Source organism: Sciurus carolinensis, chromosome 1 (genome assembly GCF_902686445.1).
Source record: "Sciurus carolinensis chromosome 1, mSciCar1.2, whole genome shotgun sequence".
In the NCBI taxonomy this organism is placed as follows: Eukaryota; Metazoa; Chordata; class Mammalia; order Rodentia; family Sciuridae; genus Sciurus; species Sciurus carolinensis.
In genome coordinates, this window is record NC_062213.1 from 129,220,042 (window position 1) to 129,246,697 (window position 26,656).

General features: G+C 37.3%; 1 protein-coding gene and 1 long non-coding RNA gene across 5 annotated transcripts in view; one reads left to right on the forward strand and one right to left on the reverse strand.

Annotated features, from left to right (window-relative positions):
• The window catches only part of Fnbp1l (formin binding protein 1 like), a 120,910-nt gene extending 119,007 nt beyond the window's left edge, over positions 1-1,903 (reverse strand). For 2 of the 3 annotated variants that reach the window (XM_047547345.1, XM_047547342.1), the window contains exon 1: positions 1,641-1,900. In XM_047547345.1, the coding sequence (XP_047403301.1) occupies positions 1,641-1,664 (24 nt within the window). In that variant the 5' untranslated portion in view covers positions 1,665-1,900. Of the gene's footprint in view, positions 1-1,640 lie in introns of all 3 variants that reach the window. The other variant, XM_047547348.1, reaches the window with a different exon arrangement.
• On the forward strand, positions 1,580-16,630 carry LOC124981175 (uncharacterized). Of its 2 annotated transcripts, XR_007107933.1 has the most exons (6): positions 1,684-2,429; positions 2,536-2,709; positions 2,932-2,975; positions 13,201-13,306; positions 14,946-15,115; positions 16,479-16,630. It is a non-coding gene; the product is annotated as an uncharacterized LOC124981175 (long non-coding RNA). The 2 variants fall into 2 exon arrangements; XR_007107934.1 differs by lacking the exon at positions 2,536-2,709 and having other exon boundaries at positions 1,580-1,713.
• Positions 16,631-26,656: the final 10,026 nt, after the last annotated feature.

Below are 26,656 nucleotides of genomic sequence, written 5' to 3' on the forward strand. Positions count from 1 at the left end.
CAAGTTAGTGAGACTCTATCTCAAAATGGAAAACCAAAAGGACTGGGGATGTAGCTCAGTGGCCAAGCGCCCCTGGGTTCAATTTCCAGTAAGTGGGGCAGAGAGGGTGGAATCCTCTAATTCTGAAATGGGAAACAAAATTATATCTTATGTTTTTTAATGACATTATAATCAATCAGAATGTACAAAGTAAAAAGGGTTAATAAAGCCTGAGATTCTAATCAATGTAAAAGAGTTGAATTTTACATAATCATTTACATAAACTCCTCCCCCTTATTAGAACAATTAATGTTATCTCAGAAACGTAATAGGTTCCTGTGGTATTTTTCTCTTGAGTGGTGTTTACAGACTGGGCAGGCACTAGTTCAGAAGCTTACAGGAGATTCCTGGGCTCGCTAAGTAGGGGTTAACTAGATGCGTTCTAAAGTCTCTTTCAGTTCAAAAATTCCCAAGCTGCAAGACGTGAAAAATAAAACATCTTGTTCTTCAATTAATCGGATTTGCTTTCACTCCCATCCTAACCGTTCACACACATACTCTAAAGTTATTTCTCCCCTTTCCCTGCAGTGACTTCACGAGACTCTCGCAAACAAAAGGCACGGAAAATATGTACAGGTGGGATTAAAAAGGGGCGTGGCCGAGGCCGGGCGGCTCACGAGACAGCGCCCCCACGCTGCTGGTTTCCCCTGCCGTACCTGAGAAATCACTGCCCTCCACACCTCCACCCTCCCCTGGCGGCGTCGGGAACAAATTCTCCGACCTATTACCCTCCACCCGCACCTTGGCCATACACCGGGTATTGTCTGGGGCCTCCAGCGCCCAAGAAAGGGAAGGAGGAAAGAGAAAGAAAAGGAGAGGACGAGAGAGAATAAAGAACAGCAGGGAAATAAAGCAATCCGGTAGCCGCGCGCTCCTTTTGGTAAAATTAGCTTTCCCGAGGATCACTCAATCTAATTCAGGTCACAAAAGCCAATCCTGCAGCCCAAACGCTGAAGCTGGGGTAGCTCAGTCGGAGTCCCCTGGAGGTACGCCCGTCGGGAGGACCTAGGCAGGGAGAGGGAAATGGGTGTGTGGGCTGGGCCTGGCTGCCCGGAGGCCGGGCTCGGAACAAAGCCGCCCAGCTCCCCCTACCTGGGGCTTGGGCGGCGCCGCCCCGCCGGGCGCCGCCCCAGCCCCGCAGTCACTAGCCCCGGCGGGGGGTCGCAGAGGACGCCCTCCCCGTCCGTGAGCTGCGCCCCTTCAGGACAATGGGCCCCCTCCCCCGCCTCCAGGCGGGGAGATACAAAGGGAGAGGAGAGCGGCCGGCGCAGAGCCAAGCGTCCGAAAGTGAAGGCGGAGAAGGGAGAAAGGACGCAAGAGGATCGCGGCGGACGCGGGAGCCTGCGGGCCTCTGCCGGGTCGTCCAAGGCGCTGCCCCTGCGCGGCGGCGGAGGCGCGAGAGTGGTCTGGCCGCCCCCTCGACCCCCAACAGAGGAGGGAAGAAAGCTTCGCACACAAAGAGGAGCGGGACCCCTACCATCCGCCAGCGCCAAAGCGGGGACCGCCTGACGCGCTCTCGCCGCCGACGGTCAACGGTGCCCGCCAGCCCGCGCCTCCAGGGAGCAGGGGAATCGTGCGGGGCGCCCCTCTTTCGCACTCACCCACAGCTCCGTGCCCCAGCTCATGGCGGAACTTAAGGCGAGTCGGACCGTCTGACTGCCCCACTGTCCGTAGGTTCGTCGGCTTCGCAGTCGGTCTGTCCGACTTCTTTCTCTGGCTAGCCGGCAGGCTCTTGCGTCTCAACGCTTTTGCTCGAAAGGTGCCGCCACCGCCGGGTTCCCCAGTGAGTGAGAAAGACACGACTGGAGAAGCCGCCGCCGCGTCCCCGCCTCCCGGAGTCGGGAGGGAGGGGACGCGGGCCCAGGGAAGGCGGGACGTGGAGCGGGAGGGGGCGGGGCGCGGTGCACCCTGGGATCGGGGCGGACCCGCGCTCTCCTGGATGGGACCCGCGGGGTCCCCTCGAGGGCGTCTTCCCCACCCGCGCCTCTCACGCACGAGGGCTGTTCTGTGGGTCCCTTGCTAGGCAGACGGCCCCACTGTTGCGGCCTCTCGGATCCCTGCCTCCAAGATGGAAGTGGAGAGAAGGAAAAGACGCCCACTGCCCCTTCTCTGCCCTGGGCCCCCTTAACTGAGGCAACTCCAGACACCCGTTTTTCCTGCCTCTGGTCTCCTTGACTTCGGAGAACCCTGACAAGAAACCTCATCCATATCCTTGGGTTTAGATTGAGTGCGGGGCTGGGGGTGTTAATTAAAATTCGTGTTGGTTAGGGTTCAGTCCTGGTGCTTCGACCTTAGGATTCTTGGGAATCATTGAAATGTGTAGATTGAACGTCAAATGTGAATACAACCTGCCTCCGATTCTCTTTTTAATAAAGTATTATGATTATACTGTAAGTTATTTCAGGAAATCATAAAAGGGGGCAAATCGTCCTGAAATTATTTGGGGAAGTTGCCATGGCATGAAATAGTAGAGGTGGACTCCTATCTAATATGCAGGTGGCCCAGCTGTCACCAGCAGAAGATGAGAAATCAAGCTTCCCTGATTTCTAGGATGGGAACCTGTGGGTGAGGGTTACGTGTGTTGAGCCAGGTGTCTTCCCTGGAAGTGCAAACAACCTATTCAGAACTTCAAATATCATCTATTTCAGAATATACAAACCTTGAAGACAGGTCCATCACTTTTTTTCCTCTATAGACTTGCTTCCCAGCTTAACTCCATAATTAGGCAGTCAGCAGTTTGGCTGGTGCTTCTAGATATCAAGTACAGTATGCTTAGCAATTCTCTAACATATGCTTTAGTATTAATTGGTTGTCTCCTAAAACACATTTCAATCCAGTCAACTAGTAGAGTACTCCTAAGTGAGTAATGACAGCTCAGTGTCCTCCCAACAGGTTGTGTCAGCATTTGAAACTCCTCGGGGACATGGCCTGCACAGGTAAGCCAGATTCTTCTGCTTTAATCCTTGTCCTTGCACTCCCTCAGGGTTGAGGCACAACCTCTGCTCTTGCTAAATAGTTCGGAATACTCCAACCTCTACTTTTGCTAAATAGTATGCTGCCCTTCTCTGAGGTAGCTTGAACATACAAATTTCATGTGAAATGCTTAGTTGTTCCATGCCATGGAAGTCTCTGAAACATTGAACAACACTCTAACACTTTTCTATACTGTCTCTATTTCAAATAGAATTTCTTCAGTATGAGGTTATTTATATCACCTCATACTGCTAACTACCTCTCATCTCTCTTCCTCTCGCTCCCTAGATATCTTTAAATGTATTTAGTATTCACAAGTAACACTAATTAGTAATGAATAATATATTTATCAAACAAATGTCTCATTATTTAGAATCATTCCAATTCTAAGATGTATTGTATCTAAATACTATCATTAAAGTTAAGACATGGGGACCATTATTTAAACCAAAATTAAGTGTTTTCCCTTTTTTTTTTTTAATTTTTAGTTGTAGATGGACACATTTTTATTATTTAGTTTATTTATGTGGTGCTGAGGCTGGAACCCAGTGCCCCATGCATGGGAAGCAAGTGTTCTACCACTGAGCTACAACCCCACCCCCTAGTGTTTTCACTTTAAAAAAGTAAAATAATCTCTCATTCACATTAAATATTATCCCTAATCATGCAGTCTATATAATGCGCCAACAGAATACAAAGTCTTACCTCCAGGATGAGCATTTTTCTTCTTCCAAATTTTCTAAACAGAATTCCACACTTAAAATAATTCATTTCTCTTCAAAAAAAACTAGGTTTGTGGGCATCACTTAATAATCAAATATTTACAATTTTCATTCTCCATTACTATGAAATTTTAGGCATAATTTATATGACCACCTTACATTGATAATCACCTAAACAATTATTTGTAACTTGTAGAATTGTTTCATATTAAAATCACTATTTACTTCAATGTTTTCAAGCAAAATGATTAAAAAGTGAAAACTAGGGTTCGGGGTATAGCTGCGTGATAGGGCACTTGTCTAGCATGCTCAAGGCCACAGGGTTCAATCCCTGGCACAGCAGAAGAAAAAAGAAAACTCTCACAATGCAGTGTTCTATTTAGTGTTATATTTTGTTACAAAAAAAAAAAAAGAAAGAAAGAAAGATTAATCAGATTTCAAAGTATTCCTTTTTATAACAAATTTCTGAAACTAGGCATTTTAGTTGACAGACATGCAGGGTTGTTTTATGCACATAGTCAAATACACAAATATATATTATCAGCATGGCAATTTATAAGACTGAGTTTTTACATAATCAGAATTATTTGGATATTAAATTATTTTTATATATGATTTATTCTTTATGAACCCTTAGTAAGGCATTTTGTAAGCAATTCAAACACATCATTTTTATCTCTTAAAAAGGTAACATAACTCAAATCTTGTTTTGTATTCTTGTTCTGGTTCTGTGGTTTGAATCTGGAGCATTTTACCACTGAGCTACATCCCCAGTCCTTTTTATTTTTTATTTTGAGACAGGGTCTGGCTAAGTTGCCCAGGCTGACCTCGAACTTGGGATCCTCCTGCCTCAGCCTCCAGAATTGTTGGGATTACAGGTGTGCACCACTGTGCCCAGCCTATCACTCAAATCTTGAAGGAAATATCTCTTTGGTATAACAGAAAAACATTAATTTATACCCCCATATCATAACTTGAAACATTATACCAAAATCTGTGAAACCAATTGTATGGTTTTTTGTAATTTGACTTCTTGGCAATCAATTACCACATAGTTTCTATTTCATATTACATATTTTATAAGGTAATCAATGCTAAGGAGTAAGGGAATAATTATTCTACTTTTTCCACAACTCAAAAGGGTTTACATTGCCATCACTCATTAACAATTTAAATTACATGATGACAATACTTTTATTGATGCATTTTCTCTGAAAACTTAGGTTGAATCTGGTTAATAATAAACCATTGAAGGGTTACCTTTTTTGCATATCTTATCACATAGTAATTCAAATGTAAATCCCTTTTATAATTTTTTTTCCTGATTGGATGTTTCAAGTTTTTATTTATTTATTTACTTATTTATTTTGTACAGGGGACTGAACCCAGGGATACTCAACCACTGAGCCATATACCCACATTTTTTTGAGACAAGAGTCTCGCTAAATTGCTGAGACTGACCTCAAACTTGCGGTCGTCCTATCTCAGCCTCTGAACACACTGGGATTACAGGCCTTTGCCACCATACCTAGATCAAGTTTTATTTTTAATTAATACATAATAATTGTCCTCTCACAATTTCTTGTTATAAACATTTAGCTAATGCCACTTTCAGTTTCAAACTTCCCTGCATGAATTCTTTTTAAAGTCAGGATGTAAAGCATAGTTCTTTGAATAATTTACTGACCTAAATACATCAACCTCCAACCATAAGTCAATCCCTTGGTTACAAGGAAAAAATAAAGCTATATATCAACTTAATATCTGGAGTATAGGAAGATTTTCTTAGCATGTATGTATCAATGTCGGATCCATGAATAGCTACCAAGAATATAGAATTTCCACTACCCAAAGGCAACAATCTCTAGCATGAACAATAGCAACTCACTTTTTTCTCATTTAAATATATTAAGACTATGTCTTCAAAGTAAAACTATAGAGGCAGTGTCCCCAAATAAAATTATCTAAGTAGCTAGGCAAGAAAATCAAGCTAAAACTATGTTAAGAAGAATATCAAGGACCATATACTTGACATCTCCATTTTAATGCTGCAAATAAAGCACCAAAGAAATGGAATCATGCTAGCATACTGACTCCTTGCCAGCTAAATAAAGAATAGCACTGGCTAGTTAATAGTCATCACTACTTTCTGTACTGCCAGTTTTCCTAACCCAGAATTGGAAGAAATTCAAACGTCAAGGACATAGTTTAAGGTGGCTCACTAGAGAAAAAGAAAGAAGGCAGAGAAAGAGAGAAAGAAAGAGAGAGGATAGGAGGGAGAGAGATACTGTGTCTTTTGGGATTCTACTCTCCATTATTGAATCTAGTCAAAGAGTTTCATGTAATTGCTTTAATGAAACTTGGCCAAAAGAAAAAGAAAATTCTATACAAATCAAATGGTGTCAATCTAGTTAAAGAAGTAACTAACTTCTACTTTTCTATGATAATTCGTTATTTTCCACTGTCTAAAATATTTTAATGTTTTAAAAATTGCATAGTTCTGCAATGTTTTACACATTTAAGTGTTTGTTTAGATTAAATTTCCTTCAAAGTAGGAAACCAAGTAGAACAAAACTGAAACCCATTCAAAATTTCTACTAATTAAATTTTTAAAGTTTTCCTGTTTTTTTCTTGTTGGTTTTGTTTGTTTGTTGAGGAGGTTCACCTATATTGACAAATTTCCAGATATGTGCATCAATTAACAAAGAGAACACATGGTTCTCTATTTCAGGCTTATGGTATTTATGAAATCCAGTCAAGTGCATCCTGTAAACCCAGAAATGAAATGGCTTGTACAGTCACAAGAGCCAATTGTTAAATTTTCAGGAATTTTGCAAACAGGTTGTTGAAAATGTTGGCTTCATATCAGTCAGTCATGGTAGGAGAATTTACACCATGGTAATTGCTAAACACTACAAATCAGGGCTGTTTCTTCCTTTGGAGAACTGATTGTAAGACATTAGCATACCACTGTTTAAATGCTACATCGACTAGTGAAGGAAATGAAAATGTGCCTCAGCTACTGTCTCAGTCTATTTTGGGTTGCTATATCAAAATACCACAGACTGGATAGATTATAGCGAACAACTACAACAACAAAAAAACTATTTTCTTACAGTGTTGGAGGCTGGGAAGTCCAAGGTCAAGGGGCCAGCATCTGGCGAAAATCTTTGTGCTACATCAACCCATGGAGGAAAACAGAAGGGCAGGAAGTGCAAGAGAGCAAGAAGGGGCCCAACTCACTTTTATAATAAACCCACTCAGGCTACAACAATCCTACTCCCACAATAACAACATTAATCTATTCATAGGGATGGGCCTTCATTACTAATCACCTCTTCTAAGGGTTGGTTCCCTCTCAACACTGCTACATTGAATATTAAGTTTCCAACACAAGAACTTTGAAGCATTTAAACCACAGCAGTATGCTCCTGGTCCCCCAAATTCATATCCCTCTAACATGCAAAATACATGCATTCCATCCCAATAGCCACAAAAGTCTTACCTCATTCTAACATCAACTCAAAAGTCCATAGTCTGATCTAAATCAGATATGAGTGAGACTTAAAGTATGCTTTATCTAGAGAAAAATTCCCCTCCAGCTGTGAGCCTGTGAATTCAAAACAATTATGTGCTTCCAAAATAAAATGGAAGGACAGACATAAGATAGACATTCCCATTCCAAAAGGAAGCAACACATGAAATGAAAAGATTAACACATCCTAAGCAAGTCTAAAATCCAACAGAAAAAACAACAATAAATCTTAGGGCCAGAGGAAAATCTCCTTTGACTCCATGCCCCCATCCTGGGTATACAGGGACTGAGTTGCACAGATGAGACAAACATTCTACCACTGAGCTATACCTCCAATTCAGATAGCTAAGTTTTTTTGTTTTTTTTTTTTGTTTTTTTTTTTTAATATACTAAGGATTGAATTCAGGGTTATGCCACCACTGAGTTCCATCCCTAGTCTTTTTTATTTTTTATATTGAGACAGGGTCTTACTAAGTTGCCAAGAGTCTTGCTAAAGAGCTGAAGCTGGCCTCACATTGTAATCCTCCCACCTCAGCCACCAGAGTCACTGGGATTACAGCCCTCACCAGAGAGATTAACTAAGAATTTAATGCTCATTTTAAAAAAATCAAAGTAGCTCAGATTGTAGATATTTTAAGTTCTTTGAAAATAAGGCAGTCTATTTATGTTAATTGTAAATTCAAGGTGCTATTTCAATGACCACTTTACTGTAACAATATAGTTTTATTCCATGAGATAAAACACAGCAAATTAAAGCCACTCATTTAGAAACAAGACAACAAACATATAATTTCTGATAAACTTCAAGTATTTAGCTTTTTACCTGAATGACTTGGTCCAATTTATAACCTAGGTCATCTCTAGTACAGAGCATTCTAGGGAATATTAATTAAAATAACTCCCAATGAAGCAAAATATTCCATAGGGTTCTCAGATTTAGCAAGTAAAAAATATAAGACTCCCGCTTAAATTTGAATTTCGGATATTATAAATATTGCATGGGACAGACTTGCACAGTCGTGTCAAGGTTGGGGATACATTCTGAGAAATACATCATTTGACAGTTTAGTCATTTTGTGAAGGTTCTTACACGTTTATAACCTCACTAACTAATATAATCTTTTAGGACCACCATGGTATATGCAGCCTGTCATTGTCTGAAACATTATTACGTGGCACATGACTATACTAAAAAATTATTTGTTGTCTGTCTAAAATTCAAATTAAATGGGCAATCCTGTGTTCTTTCTGGCAACCCTAAATATTCTTACATTAAACACTTTAGATAAGAGAATTTTAACCAGATGAATTTACACCATGAATTTGAGGAGTCAGTGAACACCTGAAATCGGATGTATTTTTAATAGGTGTATTTGTAGTTTTTTTCTGGGGAACAGAGGTATACTTTCATCAGAGTTTGCTTCAAAATCTCTTGGAGAACTTTTTAAAGAATTGTGCCCAACAAGGTTCAGAAGTGTATGAAGGATGCTATCACTTCTGTTGGAGTTTTTTACTATATGTTTATAATGCCCTCTGGAAGGACACATAAGAAACTGGAAGTAGTAGTTACCTCTTGACAGAGGAACTAGGACATTACATGACAAGACTCCTACTTTGCACTATTACTCTTTCATACTACTAAATTTTCTTATAATATTCACATTTTATTTATTTAAAAAGAGTTTACATTTACAGAAGAACCCAACAGTACACAGACCTCACTACAGACCTTCATGAAGTCAGAATTTCTAAATGTCCCTTGGACAGGCCATGTTCGTATTTTTTTTTTTTTTGTCTTGTTTTGTTTTTGTTTTGTTTTTGTTTTGCTTTTTATTTTGCTTTGCTTTGCTTTGCTTTGCTTTGTGGTACTGGGGATTGAAGCCAGGGGCGCTCTACCACTCAGCTATATCCCTAGTCCTATTTATATATGTATGTATGTATGTATGTATGTATTTAGATAAGGCCTTTCTCAGTTGTCCAGGCTGGCCTCAAGCTTGCAATCCTCCTACCTTAGCCTCCTGGGTCACTGGGATTACAGATGTGCACCACTGAATGGAGCTTGTATTTTTTTTAAATTCACAGTATATTTTGACTATACATTAAAGTCACATACATTGCACCATTTGCCAAAAAACAGCAAACACAAATATAAACACATACATACCATCCCCTGTATCTCCTAAGAAAGACAGGCTTCAAGCTAGACTGGAGAGCTTGTTTTGAATTTTTTTTTAATATATATATATTTTTTCGGTTGTAGATGAACTCTTAAGGGGTCAGTCAAACCATCCCCACTCTGGCAGTGAGATGGGAAACTGCTCATTGATTAAGTTGAAGACCCAGGAGAATGGACTCCTATTTTTTCGCCATCGAATTATGCAAAGGGGTGATTGAGCCTTTACTTATGCCCTATTAAATAACCTACATTTTCTGTAATTCTAGTGGGTAGGGTTAGGAATAACAATGAACTTTCATTCCTGGAAACTTTAAGTGTTCTGGCATCAAAGGAATTTGCCCAGCCAGCTCCACAGTGACATACCAACTGTTCATAATTTACTTCATCCTATTACCCAGCAAATGTCAGTGTTCCAAGAAGTACTACACTACTTCAGGATTAAACCTGTAAAGAGAAATACACCCAAACTCATTCTAGTAGAGCACTGACTATCTGATACATTCTTTGGAGTCAACTAAAGAAGCAGTGCCTCTTCTTCTCCATCTCAGCAAAATTGGTAGGGAAGAATTTCTTCCTGGACAAACATGCAATCTGATGAGGAAAAGTACCTGTTTATTCTCTTTTCTTAGTGTTCTATTTCTGGTCCATTATGACCAAAGAAAAGGAATGCCATAAACTACATGACTGCACCAGTTTTTATAATACATTTTATTTATTCATAAAACCAACCCTGGACACTACTATGAACCAAGTCCTAGAAAACTGTGGCTGGTATTTTTCTTTGGACAGTCATTCTGGGATGCTTGGACACCCTTCTTCAGTTTCCAAAATGGGTAATTTCTGAGATCATTAAGGGTATTTCACTTAAGAACATTAAATTTCCCTAAATGATCCTAAATATTTTGTTGGTTAAAAGGATCCAGAATGGTCACCCTAAATTCCTAAGATGACTTTTTTTAATAAAAAGAGACATGACAGAATTGTGACTTTTGTTCTTTCCCTAGAATGCCTCTCTATCTGATTAATTCTCACAGTTCTCCGGGATTCACCTCCCAAGGGATGACTACTAAGAAGTGTTGGGTGACACTATGCAAAGTGGTGGACACCTGTAATCCCAGCAATTTGGGAGTCTGAGGCAGGTAGATGGCAAATCCAGGCCTCGGCAATTTAGCAAGATCCTGTCTGAAATTTTTAAAAATTTTAAATAAAAAAAAAATGACTGGAGATGTAGCCCAGTGTAAAGTACTCCTGTGTTTAATCACCAGTATGGGGGGGAGTGCGAGGGGAGGAGAAAGAAAGGGGAAGTTCTCCCTTTTCTCTCCTTTCCTTCTGCCTCTACTTGGCGCTCTTTCCTATGTTCTTATTGCCCTTGGTGTTTAGCTCTATAAAAGTAGATAACTGTCCAGATAGTCCTCTTACTTGTGTATCTTTTTGAAGGACAGGACTGTTCCTAACACAGAGTAAATACTCAATTATTATCCAGCAAATTAATATCAAAGATTCTCAAGCAATAAGTCAAAATTTATATATCTCTATATATCTTTAAGGTTTGCTTATAGATTGTAGATAAATCATATTTCTGGGACTGATTTTCAGATTATTTTACCTCTAATACTATTACAACCCTCCCCCCACTCTTATTTGGTTTCAATACCAATAAACTAGAATTAAATTATGATTTAAAAAAATCTTAAAATGAAAATTATTTATGAAACAACATTCTTAATTGTAGATTTTTGCAAGACAGGAAAATAATGGGAAAGAGCTAATTATCTTAGAGTTATAAAATGCACAGAAAGTTTTGTACATTTTTTTAAACAAATGCCCTCAAACTTGGAAGGTTTTTAAATTGCACATAAAAACGGCACCAGTTATTATCACTTTAAAAGTTGTTCAGAAATGCAGTTTAAGTGAAACACTTTAAAAATTAATATGGAATTCAGAAAGACCAAAATGACTATGATTTCAATATTCCCAGCAAAAGATCAGCACAGGTTAAGTTAACTGTGTATCAATGGTTGAAAAGTCCACAAAAGTAGCAAGCTTAAGAGTGAGATATATATATATATCTATATAGGTATATAGATATATATATAGTTTGTTTTGTTTGTTGATATATATATATATTGTTTGTTTGTTTGGTACAGGAGATTTAACCCAGGGGTGCTTTACCACTGATCTACATCCACAGCCCTTTTAGTCTTTTTATTTTGAGACAGGGTCTCAGCTAAGTTGCTTAAACCCTTGCTAAATCGCTAAGGCTGGCTTTGAACTCACGATCCTCCTGCCTCAGTCTCCTGAGTTGCTAGGATTATAGGTGTGTGCCATCACACCAGGCTCATAGTCATTTAAACAACTAGTGCTGGATCAACTGGATATTCTCTTAGAAGAAAAAAGATTCTTCACTCCTACCTCATATAATGATACACAAAATCCAGTTCCGTGTAGATTTTTATATTAAATCGTGAAAAAATACAGTTTCACAGGTAATACAGTGAAGCTTCTAGAACATACCATATGAGAATATCTATTTTCCTAGACTTTGTGAATTTTGTGTAGGCAGAATTGTTTGTTTGTTTGGGGTTTTTTTGTTGTTTTTGAGTGTGCCAGAGAAGGAACCTAGGGTTTTATACAAGGTAGATAACTGCTCTACCGCTGAGCTACATCCCTAGCCCCTGAAGATTTTTTAAACAGAATACAAAAAGTGCTAATTAACCATAAAGGGAAAAAAATGATACAGTAGATTGAATTAAAATTATCAAAAAGTGCTTTTAAGAGAATGAAAAGACAAGCCCAGAACAGAGAATATATTAGCAATATATATAATACAATAAAAGGACTAATATCTAGGATAAGTAAAGAATGCCTACAAAACAATAAAATAGATCACATGATGGAAAATTGGCAAAAATTTGTGAAGTAACATTTATATAAAAATATTAATCAACAAATATATTGTCTTAATATTTGTCCATAGCAGAGAAATGCACATTAAAACTCCACTGAAATAATACTATGTCTATCAGAATGGGCAAAATATAAAAGACTGACAATATAAATAGAGAATATGTACAACAATGAAAATTCTCACACACTGTTGGTATAAGTATAAACTGGTATGATTTTGAATTGGCAATATTACATATTATGACCCAAAAATTCTTCTCCCAGGCATATACTCAAGCATAACACATTAATATTTGTTTGTAGCCTCAATTATTCATAATGGATAAATACTGGAGACAATTCAATTTTCTTCAATAGCAAAAAGGATAAAAAATGGTATATTCATATAATAAAGACATTAGCCACAAGGGAAAAGAATGAAATATACCTATAAACAAAATAAAAACTCTTCAAAGTCAGACATAAAGATTATGTAACACATAATTACATTTGTAAAGTTTCTAAGAACAGGAAAACCTAAACTGTCATGTTAAAAGTCAGGATAATGTTTATCTCTGGGAAGAAGTGGGAGGGTAATGACTGGGAAGGAGACAAGAGAGTCTTCTGAGATGTTGGTAATGTTTTTTTTCCTTTATCTGGGTCATGCTTATACAGGTTTCTTCACTTTCTGATGATACTTCAAACTGGTGGTACTTTGCTTTTTACTGTTTATATACTTCAACTTTTAAGAAAGTGTTTTGTATTTTTAAAAAGACCTGATCTCTTCAGTATACTTATTTACCTTGTGAAATGACTCTGGTTTCCAAGAATAATGCTGGATCATTTACAATGTCTTTTCATTTTCACAGAAGTTTCCAGAAATATTTCCACTAAATAAGAAGTTGCACCTACACAGATCATTAAACACAAGATAGGAAGTTGAATCATTGCATTAGTTTTGACTGCCATCTAATGGTAAGACTGCTATAACTATTCAGAAGTAAACAGTCTGTTCCTACAATGAGTAAGAGGACATTGACTTTGGCTAAGAAGGTCATGACCCTACCGTAATTTTTATTCTTTCTCTTGATTCCTTTATACCCCTTCCAATTACAGCCCACTTAGTACAGTCAATATCAGGCAGCAACACAATGTATAGTTTTGTTACCATGGAAGTCCAAAAAAGGAAACAGACTCAGTTTGTATAATTCCTAGAATATAATCAGTGCACAATAGGAAATTTTGGATTAGTGTGCTGCCTAGCACATCCTTCTTGGACCTGACTTTTTCAGTGGAGTTTTGAAAGTAAGGGCCTATGTGTCATGTTGCTGTAGTCTGACCTAGAAGTTCCATACACTGTGGTGAAATCTATAACCAAAAGAGAAAGGTAGAGAATTTTTAGGTGAGAATTTGAATAAGAATAAGTACTTTTGAACATCAAGTATTGCCTAGATATTTTTTAAAGCAAAGAGGAATTTCTCTAGTCAGAGGATCCTCAAGTCAACAAGCACCTTTTTGGGGTGGTTTCAGCAATCTTTATGGAAAATGAAAAATGGAAAATAGGAAAAGAAGAAACTTTGGTTATATTTCTTCTATACCCTGCTGCCCACCAAATCTAACTTGCTTACCAAGTAATGAAGATTAACACAATTTCAACCTCCAGCAAAATGCCCCAATCACTTTTATTTAATCTGAGCAGCATCAATCATTTTTGTTTTTATCAACAGCTTTCTTGAGTCATAACTGACATATAATAAACTGCACATATTAAAGGGATTGTGTATAGACCCATGAAACTGTCACAACAATCCAGATAATAAATATGTACATCACCCATTAAAGTATGACATTCTGTAGTGCAAACTTACTTTCTCCTTTCCACTCTGTCCCTAGTCAGCTACTGATTTGCTTGTAATAAATGTAGATAAATTAGTATTTTTTCAAGAATTTTTATATAAATGGAATCATAATGTTTATACTTTTTATCATCCGGCTCCTTTTACCCAGTCTGGTTACTTTGAATTCATATATATTGCTACTATATATTTCATGTCTTTTTATTGTTGAGTAGCATATTATGTGAATACTATAATTTGTTTATCCATTCACTTGCTCATGAATAGTCTTGTTTGACAAATTATAAATGTTACAAATAAAGCTGCTATGAACATTTGTTTTTATTTTTTTTCTTTGTTTAGTATCAGAGATTGAACCCAGAAGTACTTAACTACTGAGCCATATCCTCAGTCCTTTTGTAAAAATTTTGAGACAGGGTCTCAATAAGTAGCTTAAGGCCTAAGTTGCTGAGGATAAGTTACCGCGTATGTTAGTTGCTCTGAATTTGGAATCCTCCTGTCTCAGTCTCCCGAGTCACTGGGATCATAGGCATGTACTACCAAGCCAGGCTGCTATGAACATTTGTGTAAAAAATTTTGTGTGAATATATACTTGCTTACTTTTTTGTTCGTTTGGAGTGAATGAATACTTAAAAGTATTTACCAGAATGGATAATGGCCTACCAAAGATGTCCAGGGCTTATTTTCTAGACCTAGTAAATACATACATTATTTGGAGATGTGATTAAGAATCTTGAGAGATTTTTCTGATTACCCAGAGGGCCCAATGTAATCACAAGTACCCTTGTAAGAGGGAAGCAATAGAGTCAGAAGAAAGTGAAGTGACAATGGAGCACAAAGAGGGATTAGAAGATTCTATACTGCTTGCTTTAAAGACTGAGGATGAGACATGAGCTAAAGAATTCGGGTACCCTTTGGAAGCTGGAAGGTAAGGAACCTGATTCTCTCCTGAAGTCTCTGGAAGGAACCAGATGTTGACAACATCTTGACCATAGCCCAGTGAGACTGATTTTGAATTTCTCACCTTCAGAACTCTAAGATAATAAATTTATATTGTTTGAAACCACCAAGTTTGTGGTAATTTGTTATAGCAGGAGTAGAGTAATGTAATAGAATGTAATGACTAGGTCATATGATAAGCTTATGTTTAACTTTTAAAGAAACTTCTGTTTTTCAAAGAGACTGTACTATCTGAAAGTTTCACTACTAGTGTATGAGAATTCCATGTTGTTTCACATGCTCACCAATACTCAGGACTGTTAGTGTTTTAATATTCTGGTGGGTATAAGTTAGTATTCCATTGTGGTTTTAATTTGTATTTTCCTAATGAATAACAGTGCTGAACATCTTGTCACATACTTATTTGCCATCTACACATCTTCTTTGGTGAAGTATCTGTTTAAATATTTTGCCCAACCACTCTGGAAAGCAGTATCGAGATACCTCAGAAACCTTGGAATGGAACCACCATTTGACCCAGTTATCCCAATCCACAGCATAAACCCAAAGGACTTAAAATAAGCATACTATAGTGTTGCAACCACATCAATATTTATAGCAGCTCAATTCACAATAGCTAAGCTATGGAACCAACCTAGGTGTTCTAAAACAGATGAATGGATAAAAAAAAAAAATGTGGTTCATATGCATAATGGAATATTACTCAGCCATAAAGAAGAATGAAATTATGGCATTTGCCAGTAAATGGATGAAACTGGAGGCTATTGTGCTAAGTGAAATAAGCCAATCCTAAGAAACCAAAGGTCAAATGTTCTTTCTGATATGCTGATGCTGACTAACAACAGGCAGGGTGGGCAGCAGGGTCGGGGGCAGTGGAGGTTCACCAGATTGGACTGGATTGGGGGGAAGGCAGGGGAATGGGAATAGGAAAGACAGTAGAATGAATCAGATGTAACTTTCCTATTTTCATATATGAACACATGACCAGTGTAACTCCACATCATGTACAATCACAAAAATGGTTATACATACTCCATGTATGTATAATATGTCAAAATATATTCTACTGTCATTTATAACGAAAAAGAACAAATAAAAATTTTTTAAAAATCTTTTGCCCATTTTAAAAAAATAATTGGGTTCTGTCTTTTTATTATAGTATTATATTCTATTGTTGGGAGAAATATTTGATAAATGTCAATTAGGTCAAGTTGGTTCATAGTATTAAAGTATTCTATATCCCTACTACTTTTCTGCCTACCTGTTTTATTAAATGAGAAAAATGTTGAAATATCTGACAATAACTGTGGATTTGTATTTTTTCCTTGCAGTTCTATCAGTTTTTCCTGTACATCTGAAGCTCAGTTATCAGATACATAAGCCTTTGGAATGGTGAAGTCCTCGAACAACTGACCCCTTTATTTTATTAAGTGACTCTTTAATTTTGGCAATATTCTTTGCTCAGAAATAAACTTTGTCTGAAATTAATATTCTCACCCTAGTATTCTTTTGACTAGTGTGTGCATGGATTTTATTTCTACTGTTTGCTTTTAGGTTGTGTCCTATTTTTTAAATGAGTTTCTTGCAGGCAGCATATAATGAAGTCTTGCTTTTTTTCATTCAACTTGACGATATCTGCCTTTAAGTTGTGCATTTAAGACATTTACATTTAATGTAATTCATGATATGGTAGGGTTTAATTATACCATTTTGCTTTTTCATTTTTTTTTTTCCTGTTTCTTCTTTTTCATTCTTGAACTTCTTTGGATAGAGTTTTAAAATTATTCCATTTTACCTCCAGTTGTTGGTCTATTAGCTATAATCTGTTTCACATTTTAGTGATTTCTTTAGGGTTTCCAGTATGCAGCTTTTATTTTTAAATTATTTTTATTTTGTGGGGAATGCTCAGTGGTAAGCTTTACCAGTGAACTTCATCTCCAGCTCTTTTTTTTTTTTTTTTTTTTTTTTTTTTTTGCGGTACTGGGGATCGAACTCAGGGCCTTGTGCTTGCGAGGCAAGCACTCTACCAGCTGAGCTATCTCCCCAGCCCTCCAGCTCTTTTTTATATATATATTTTTTGAGGCAGGGTCTTGCTATGTTGCTAAGGGCCTTGCTAAGTTGCTGAGTTTGGCTTCATACTTGTGATCCTTCTGCCTCAGCTTCCCCAGTTGCTGAAATTACAGGTGTGCACACCATGCCCTGCTAAATCCTGTTTTTTATTATTTATTTATTTATTTACTTATTTTAGACCAAAGTGAATTTGCCATATATTTGGAAACATCTTTGTCTATAGGGTGGAAATCAGTTATATCTCTACAGGACAAAATTCTTTGCATTTCACTTTTTTTTTCAGAGATTAAAACCAAGGGTGCTCAATCACTGAGCCACATTCCCCAATCCCTTTTTTTAAATTAATTAATTAAAAAATTTTTTCATACATGTATATAGGGTAATAATGTTTATCTCATTCTACCATCCTTCCCATCCCCATCACCCCACTATGGGTCGGCATCTGCTTATCAGAGAAAACATTCAGTCTTTAGATTTTAAGGATTGGCTTATTTCACTTAGCATTATATTCTCTAGTTCCATTCATTTACCTGCAAATGCCATCATTTCATTCTTCTTTAAGGTTGAGTAATATTTCATTGTGTATATGTACCACATTTTCTTTATCCATTCATCTGCTGGAGGGCATCTAGTTTGGTTCCATAGTTTAGCTATTGTGAATTGAGCTGCTATAAACATTGATGTAGTTGTGTCACTGTAATATGCTGATTTTAAGTCCTTTGGTATAAACCAAGGAGTGGGATAACTGGGTGAAATGGTGGTTCCATTCCAAGTTTCCTCAGGAATCACCATACTGCTTTCCAAAGTGGCTGTACCAATTTGCGTTCCCACCAACGTTTGAGTGTACCTTTTTCCCCACATCTTTGCCAACACATTATTGCTTGTATTCTTGATAATTGCCATTCTGACTGTAGTGAGATGAAATTTTAGAGCAGTTTTGATTTGTATTTCTCTAATTGCAAGAGATGATGGACATTTTTTCATGTTTGTTGATCAACTATTTCTTTTTCAGTTCCTTAGCCCACTTATTGATTGGGTTATTTGTTTCTTTGGTGTTAAGTTTTTTGAGTTCTTATATATCCTGGAGATTAATGCTCTATTGAGGTGCGTGTGGTAAAGATTTTTTTCCCATTCTGTAGGCTCTCTTCACATTATTGATCATTTCCTTTGCTAAGAAGAAGTTTTGTAGTTGAATCTGTCCCAATTATTGATTCTTAATTTTACTTCTTGCACTTTAGGAGTCTTGTTAAGGACGTCATGTCCTAAGCTGAAATGATGAAGATTTGGACCTACTTTTTCTTCTACTAGGTGCAGCATCTCTGTTCTATAAACTCTGTTTTTTAAACAACTTTATTGGGATATAATTCACATGCCATCCTTTTTTTTTTTTTTTTTTTTTGGTGCAGTGCCAGGGATCAAACCCAGGGTCCTTGCACATGCTAGGAAAGCATTTTATCACTGCACTATTTACCTAGTCCCACTTCATTCAACATGTACAATTTAATGGCTTTTAATATAATCATAGAACTTTTCATCTGAGACTACAATCAATTTTTAAATATTTCTATTACCCACAAAAAGAATCTGCAGGCATCTTAGCGAACCATTACTTCCATCCCTGCATTTCCCTCAGTCTTAGGTAACCATTAATCTATTTCTGTCTTACAGATTTTTACCTATTTTGGATATTTCATACAAATGGAACATAAAACACATGGTCATTTGTTATTGAGTTTTTTCAGTTAACATAATGTGTTCAAGATTTATGCATGTAGTAACATATATTAGTACTCTTCATTTCATTGACAAATACTGATTCCATAATTATGGATATAAAACATTTTATCTATTCATCACCTCAGGTGATAGACATCTATGTTGTTTTTACTTTCAAACTATTAGAATAATACTGCTGTGAATATTCATATACAAATTTTGGTGCAGTCTATGTTTTCATTTCTCTTTTCTATAAACCTGGACATGGAATTACTGGGACATATGGTAACTCTGTGTTAACAATTTGAGGAACTTCCAAACTGTCTGCCAAGGTAGCTGCATCATTTTACATTCCCACAAGAAGTATATAAGAGATGCCATTTCTTCATATCCTCACTAATGCTTATTATTATTTCTCTTTTCTTTTTCTTTCTTTCTTTTTTTTAACTGGGGGTTGAACTCAGGGGTGCTTTATTACTGAGCTACATCCCTGGTCTATTTATTTATTTGTTTATTCATTTTTTTATTTTTGAGAAAAAGGAAGGTGAAGGTTTATTGCTTTTCTAGGAAATGAGAAACACAGGGACTTCAGTCCCAGAGACTGTGATTCTACCCATCAGCAGGAAAAGGGGACTTTTAAAAAGGTGATTGAAAGGTTACATTCCATGTGTCCTATGTTGGAGTTATAATTCACTTGTTAATTTGGGAGATAGTAATTTCTGAGATCTGGTACCATCCCCAAAGTCTGGATTACTTGTTCATACGGTGGATGTGTGCTCAAGGACAGATAAATCTGCTTAAAATGGGGAAAAAAGGTAATTCTGTTTCCTGTGAGATTAGGGAGGGGGTAGAGATTAGGAAGGAGCAGGGAGGGAGGAAGAGAAAGAAACATGTTCATTTAAAAAGTAAGTTGCAGTGGCAGAGCAGCAAGGGTTATAATCAAAGCATTGTTACATTTCCCCACTGTCAATTTCTACATTCCATTTCTATGGAAAAATGGGTTGCTTCCTGCTGAAAGAGGGCAAAGTTGGGAGAAGTAACCCAAAGCCCTTGTTCTCTACCAGGTGGGGCATGGACAGTTTAAGGTATTCAGCATCAGAGCAGTTCAGAAGTCCACAGAGGCAGATGGCAGGTGACTGGACAAGGCATACATAGTGTAGGGATCATGCTGAAACAAGAATAAACAAGACAACAAAGTATTACTTTTTTTGTAACAATTAGTACAAAAGCAATTAGTATTTTAGCCAGTCTCTGAAAACCATGAAGATAGTAACTCATAATCCTATCAGTGGAAAACGGATCAAGTTTATCAATGTAGGAGGTTAGGAAGATTCGTAGGTATATGAGATCAGGCTCAAATTAACTCAGGATGAACATGCAACTCTGAAGCCCTTTATGATCATTATTATTTGTCACTCCCACACTAAAACACTTCCTATCTAACCTTCAGCTTTACTTACTTTTGGTAGGGTTGTTACAAGAGTACATCTTAAGTTACATTTTTTAAAATTGTTTTTCCTTTTAAATGTCCATGTAGTACTATGCTTAGGCCATACTCTCCTGCCAAGTGTTTAGGACCAAGTTGGTCAAAACTGACTTTGTTCCTATCTATTCTTTAGAGTCAGTTGAGATTCTTCAGAGATCACTCTCTGGGTTGTGTGTGAAGCCTCTTGACTCCTTTAGCTTTCCTCTACCAGTGATGCCATCTGCCTGCGTGGGTCAGGGTCTGACTGACCATAGGTGGCTTCTCTTGGAAGCATTAGGGACATTTCCCTCTTCAATGACCCTCCTCTTTGCAGAATGTGTACTGGTTGACTTCCTGTTCTCGAGGGGGGGCCTCTTGACCCCCCTGATTGGCAGATAGGGTAACTCACTGGAGTTGCAGGGTCCAAGAGGGGTCCCATCATTTTCTGAGTCCTAGATGACCTTAGAGGGCAAGGGCCAAAATGTTGGCTAGTTTTTCTTTGGCCTTTTTACTTTCTTGACTTTGGTCTCCAAGTTTTTGGTTTTAAACACCCACCAAACCAGTTTCACCAGTCTTAAAGTGGGAGTAACAGGTTATAACTTCAATATCTATAATTTTAGTTACCCCTTTCATTTAATTGGGGTCAGTATTCATACTGGAAGTCAGCATTATCTATCTGTCCTGTAGGTGATAGTTTATTATCTCAAATTAACTCAAGTCATTTTATTAGAAGCAGTACCTCTACAAAACACCAACAGGCAACAGTTATCAAGTGTACAAAGAAAATAAAAAATGAAATTAACAGAGTAAAAAAAAATAGTTTATATAATAGCTATGAGCCAAGTAAAATGATTTTTATAATCTTAAAACTTTACTTAGTTATATATTATATACCCTGCTTATTTTTACAACAAAATTGGATCTTTTGAACACAACTCTAAATGAGCTCAAGTCTAGCTTATTTTGGAGCCATTCTGACACAAAGTTAGAGGCAGAGTCTTATCTCAGGTAAGGTGGGGCTCTTGACAAATAACACAGTACAACATTACATCTAAAACATGAATCAAATGAAGGTTAAGAGAGCTTTTAACTTTCCTTTTGTGGAAAAGTGGCATATAATGCTTCCATATTTTACAATGTCATCTTTAATCAGATCAGGCTGTCCTTAGTACCTTCCAAAAATACATTTAAATTTCAATTCCTGTGTGAAGATTAACACAAAATTTTATATATAACTTACTGACAACAGATTATTTCATCCAGCTACAAAACATGAAATGACTTGAATAAGTACCAACCAAATTTTATTATTATTATTATTATTATTATTATTATTATTATTATTATTTTGGACCAGGGATTGAACCCAGGGGTACATAACCACTATGTCACATCCTCAACCCTCTTTTGTATTTTATTTAAAGACAGGGTCTCACTGAATTGCTTAGGGTCTCATTAAGTTGCTGAGGCTTGCTTGGAACTCACAATTCTCTTGCCTCAGCTTCCTAAGCTGCTGGGATTACAGACATGTGCCACCACACCTGGCCCAAATTTGTTATTTCTATACAAATCCAAGACTCTTACTACAGATAATTTTAGTTTGGAGAACACTAATTTGGCAAAGTGCTCTCCTAAGCTTAACATTTAACTAAGTTTCACTTTTAAAGTACAATTTAGAATCTGTAGTGCACAGTAACAATAATCACAGGTTTGCATGGGTTAGCAAAAATCAAAGAACAGACTTAAATCTCTTATACATTTAGGAAACAATGATCAGAAATTGACTTAGTCAAAGCAAACAGATATAAGACTGGTCTTCAAATGAGAGTATGGCCCTTCTAGGTTAGATAAAATGTATTAAAAGAGAGAATTTATTGTTTATCTTGCCAGTAAACTTATATAAACCTTCATTTTATAAACTTTTACATAACACTTAGATAAGGCTTAGACAGATATAGTTCTCAGATGCATACATATACCTAGTAATCTTGCCACACATCCCACATGGGTGAGGGAAGGGGTTCCTGTTAGAGGGATGGGCTGGCTGTAAATTAAACACTAATAAATTTATTTAATAGAAAAAAACCATAGGAGACAATTATCTTTTGAATCAGGGGCATGATGGATTGAGCCATGCTTTTTTTCTTTTCTTTTTTTTTTTTTTTTTTTTTTTTTTTTTTCAGTGCTGGGGATTGAACCCAGGGCCTTATGCTTGCGAGGTAAGCACTCTACCAACTGAGCTATCTCCCCAGCCTGGATTGAGCCATGCTAAAGATTCTGGCTCTCACAAAAAATGGAGCCTGCACTTGGTTTATTTATGGTGGTACAGATCAAAGGGGGACTGGAAGGAGCTTCTTCTGTGAGAAACAGAATAGGGAGGAGTTAAGCAAGTCATTTGGCTGTACCAGTTCATTTGGCACATCTGGGACATGCAAATTCTGGCAATGAGCCACTGCAAGGAAACCACAATACTCCAGGCCATATGGAACAATCTCTCATGACTGTCAGTTCCTGAGAGCCAGATTTCCATATCAGATAGCTCAACCAAGCCTGATTTTATTTGCTAGTCATGGATGGTGCCCTGCACCTAGTCACATATATTTAGGGTGTCAACTATATTGTTATAACCTAAATAACAGTTGTTTGTTTAACCAGTTTAAAAATAATCAGTTAAGACTTTAAAACAGGTACAACCCTAATTCCTTTCAGACTTAGTTTCTCCAAGTAATAAAACCTAACAAATACAAGAAAATTATCTTGATAGATAAGAGCAGACTTTGCTTTATATCAGTACATTAAAGTTCAAATAACTTTGTGTTAATTATAGCCAATTTAATCACAGACACAAACTTTTTGAGATTTACCTTCTGCAAATCTTCTATGACTTATTTAAACATTTGCAACTTCTTTACATTTTTAGTTTTGTCTTCTTTCATCTTGGACTTAAGCACAAGAATATTTCTTTACCAGACAAAATACTTTCTCATACAGAAACACTTCTTTTACCCTCTAGTTGTCCATTCTAAAATATTTCCATACCTATAATTTTCTTTGAATTTTTTAGTTTCAGCTCCCCATCCCCTTTTTTTTAGTATCAGGGATTGAACTCAAGGGCATCCAACTACTGAGCCAAATCCCCAGCCTTATTTTTTTATTTTATTTAGAGACAGGGTCTTGCTGAGTTGCTTAGCACCTTGCTTTTGCTGAGGCTGGCTTTGAACTCAAGATCCTCCTGCCTCAGTTTCCTGAGCCACTGGGATTATAGGTGCGTGTCACCCCACACTGCCACTTCAGACCATTTCTTAAATTCATATTCTGAAACAATCCTTATGAATGTTATCTGTGCATGTAATTTATACAACATATTTCATCCCAGGAGAGGAATGAGACAATCCAGAAACTGTGTCTTAATCTTCTCTCTCCCAGATAGCATTCAAGGGATTGGAGCACAGGATATTTTTGAGCCTGACCTCTCTCCCTTATCATTATCACAATGCCATCAACATTGAGTTTCCCACTGTCCGTTGTACCCAGAGTTTCCTTTTGGGTCTTTTTCTTATACTAGGCATATTGATATGCAATGGAGGAAACACTTCAATCCTTTTTTGACACTTCCTTGAAGATCCCTTTGCAGAGGTTGCCTACAAAACATGGGTTAGCCTTACTTTGTCTTTTTTCTTTTCTGGGTGCAGTTGTTTATTCTGCCAATCTCCTCATGCATTTAGTTTTATGGGATACTGTTATAGCAAGAACTGCCTTGCCCAGTGATGGGCATTCCCTGACCAATTGGGTTGTCCTGTGAGATATTAAAAGGTGAGACTATTCTTGTCCCCAGGTTATAAGCTAATAGCTGAAAGCTACTGCTACATCCTTTGTGGTCAGCAGCTTCCTTCCTCCATGGGCAAAAGGGATTGTGTCAGGAGCAGCAAATAAATCATTGCTTTGAACTCCATAGACTTTGACAGTGAGACTGCAATTTCTGGGAATCTCTCGTTTTGATGGTGCTGAAAGACAGGCCCATTTGCAGGTGGCCACTGTTAATGGGGCAGTTTCCATGCCTGGCATGGAATTTATGGGTTTGATACCTTTGAATTCAGATGCCTGCTGCCCTGGGGTGAAAGATGTGTGGGCACACTCACTAGCCTTGAGGTGCCAGCTGTCCATAGCAAGAGAAGATATAGTGCAAGTAGATAAGCTCCAACTGGCCTGTTCCTGCTCAACTTTGCTTTGTTTTCCTTGGAGAACTCTTTTTTACAATAAATCCCTTTGAAGTGATTGCCTATAAAATAAAAGGATGTGCGCTTCTTCTCTTTGTTAGGGATCAGACCCATCAGGCCTGATCCACCCACAGGACCCCTGCTGTTAAACTATTTTTGTGTCTTTTGTCTTCATTTTTCTTAATATTTCCTTAGATTTTTATTTTCTCAGTTGACTTATAGTCTATGGACAGTGGACTACTCATTCACTGTGCAGGCCATGGCAAGAACTGGCACTCAGATAGGAGACCATTCACTAGGTAATCAGACAGAAATTTCAGGTGATCTTGGTCACTCCTCAAAAAAGGGACATGTGTCATTTTTAATAAATAGAGGGGGGAGGAATGAGTTTTTTAGTCAGCTCAATGTTAAACTTGGGGTATTTTCTAAACCTATAATAAAAGAGGGAACTGTATTGTGATTAAGATGAAGAAGGCACAGTTGGTGCAGCTTCTAGAATTTGTTATTAAATCTTTTTCTTCCTTGAGAAGGGAGTAGTAGATGCAGTTATGACTTGATAAACAGCTGATAGCTGGTCTTTGATAAGAAACTGTCGTCATCAACCCTGTAGTAGCACCAAGCATTTGGTTTCTGACTTGAACTCTAATTTTAAAATCACCTTCAAGGTCTGCAGACAGCCTTCAGCCTGCCTGCATTTCTTGACACCTCTTTCCCTGCTTTGTCCTCTGAGAGCAGGCAGGGGATCGGGGAGGAAAAACCTAAAACTCTGACTGTAATTTTTAGAAAAACTCTACAACTTCCCTAAAAAAGCAAAAACTCTAAAAGCCTGGACATTTGGCCAGTAACTATCGGCCACTGCCTGGTTGTAAAAACAAACCAGACCTGTATTCGTGTTGCTACCACAACCCTGCAGAATTCACTACCACAGGAAAAATGTTTTCTTTTTAAAACACAAGCTGTTTCTGACTTGACCACACTGCCTTGTTAATAACCTCCCTCTTTAAATCTATAGCACCATGAAATAAAGATGGAAAGATTCTAAATGTACAAGTTTTCTTTTTCTTAAAAACATTCTCTAAGGATTTTTACAGGCTTCTACATTCTTTGGATATCTGGGCTGATTCTAATCTGAGCTCAGGATGAACGCTGAGTTGATGGAGAAGTTCTGCATGCCCCTTAACTAGATTAAATACAGTTTCTTCTCTACCCCCCCCCCCCCCAAATAAAAGAGGAAAATGCTTTTGGGCTCATGATTTTATGGTGAATTCACATTTGATCTTGCACACCTAAATTAATGTATTGTTCTAATCAGTTTTACTTTATCTAACTATGCAAGTTTTTTCACTCTGTCTTTATTCAAAGGCCAATTTTTCTAGGGATGGTGATGTTGGTGGCAGATCTGATAACCATCAAGGACAAATAATGGTCTCTCCAAACCTTTGCTTTTAATGTCCATCATGGCTGTTAGATTTCAAACCTGACATTTCCATCTACACAGGCCTGTTCTATATTTAATTATATTAATTACATATTATAATGTAAAAGTCTGATTGGCTCTATCTTAATTTCTAAACAGGTTAAATCTAACAAAAACTTTGGTAGAAATCTGTACCATTACTTCCTACTTGTGGAGCTCCACTTATAAAAGTTATAAATCTCTGTTTCATATACAGTGTTTTGTATTGTTGTCTGTCTGTATATTAAGTACACAGTATCAAAATTGGCATATAGATAAATGAGCGCTCATAATTTAAAATTGAAATAATGGAACCAAATTGTTTTTAATTAACTGAAGTAACATAAAGAAGTTCAGTTTAAATTGGATAAACAAAAAAAAAGTAAGAATGTATTTAACATTACTAATTCAGAAGTTTTTCCAGGTGGTCAGATAATTGATAAAGTGCTGATTTATATAAAATGTTTAAAATGTAATATCCACTGCTTCTAGCAATTTTCTTCAACAGGAAAGAGATGGTTATCTACTTGTACTGTTATCTATATTTGTTTGATGTCTTTGCTTTTACAGTTAAGAATAAGTAAG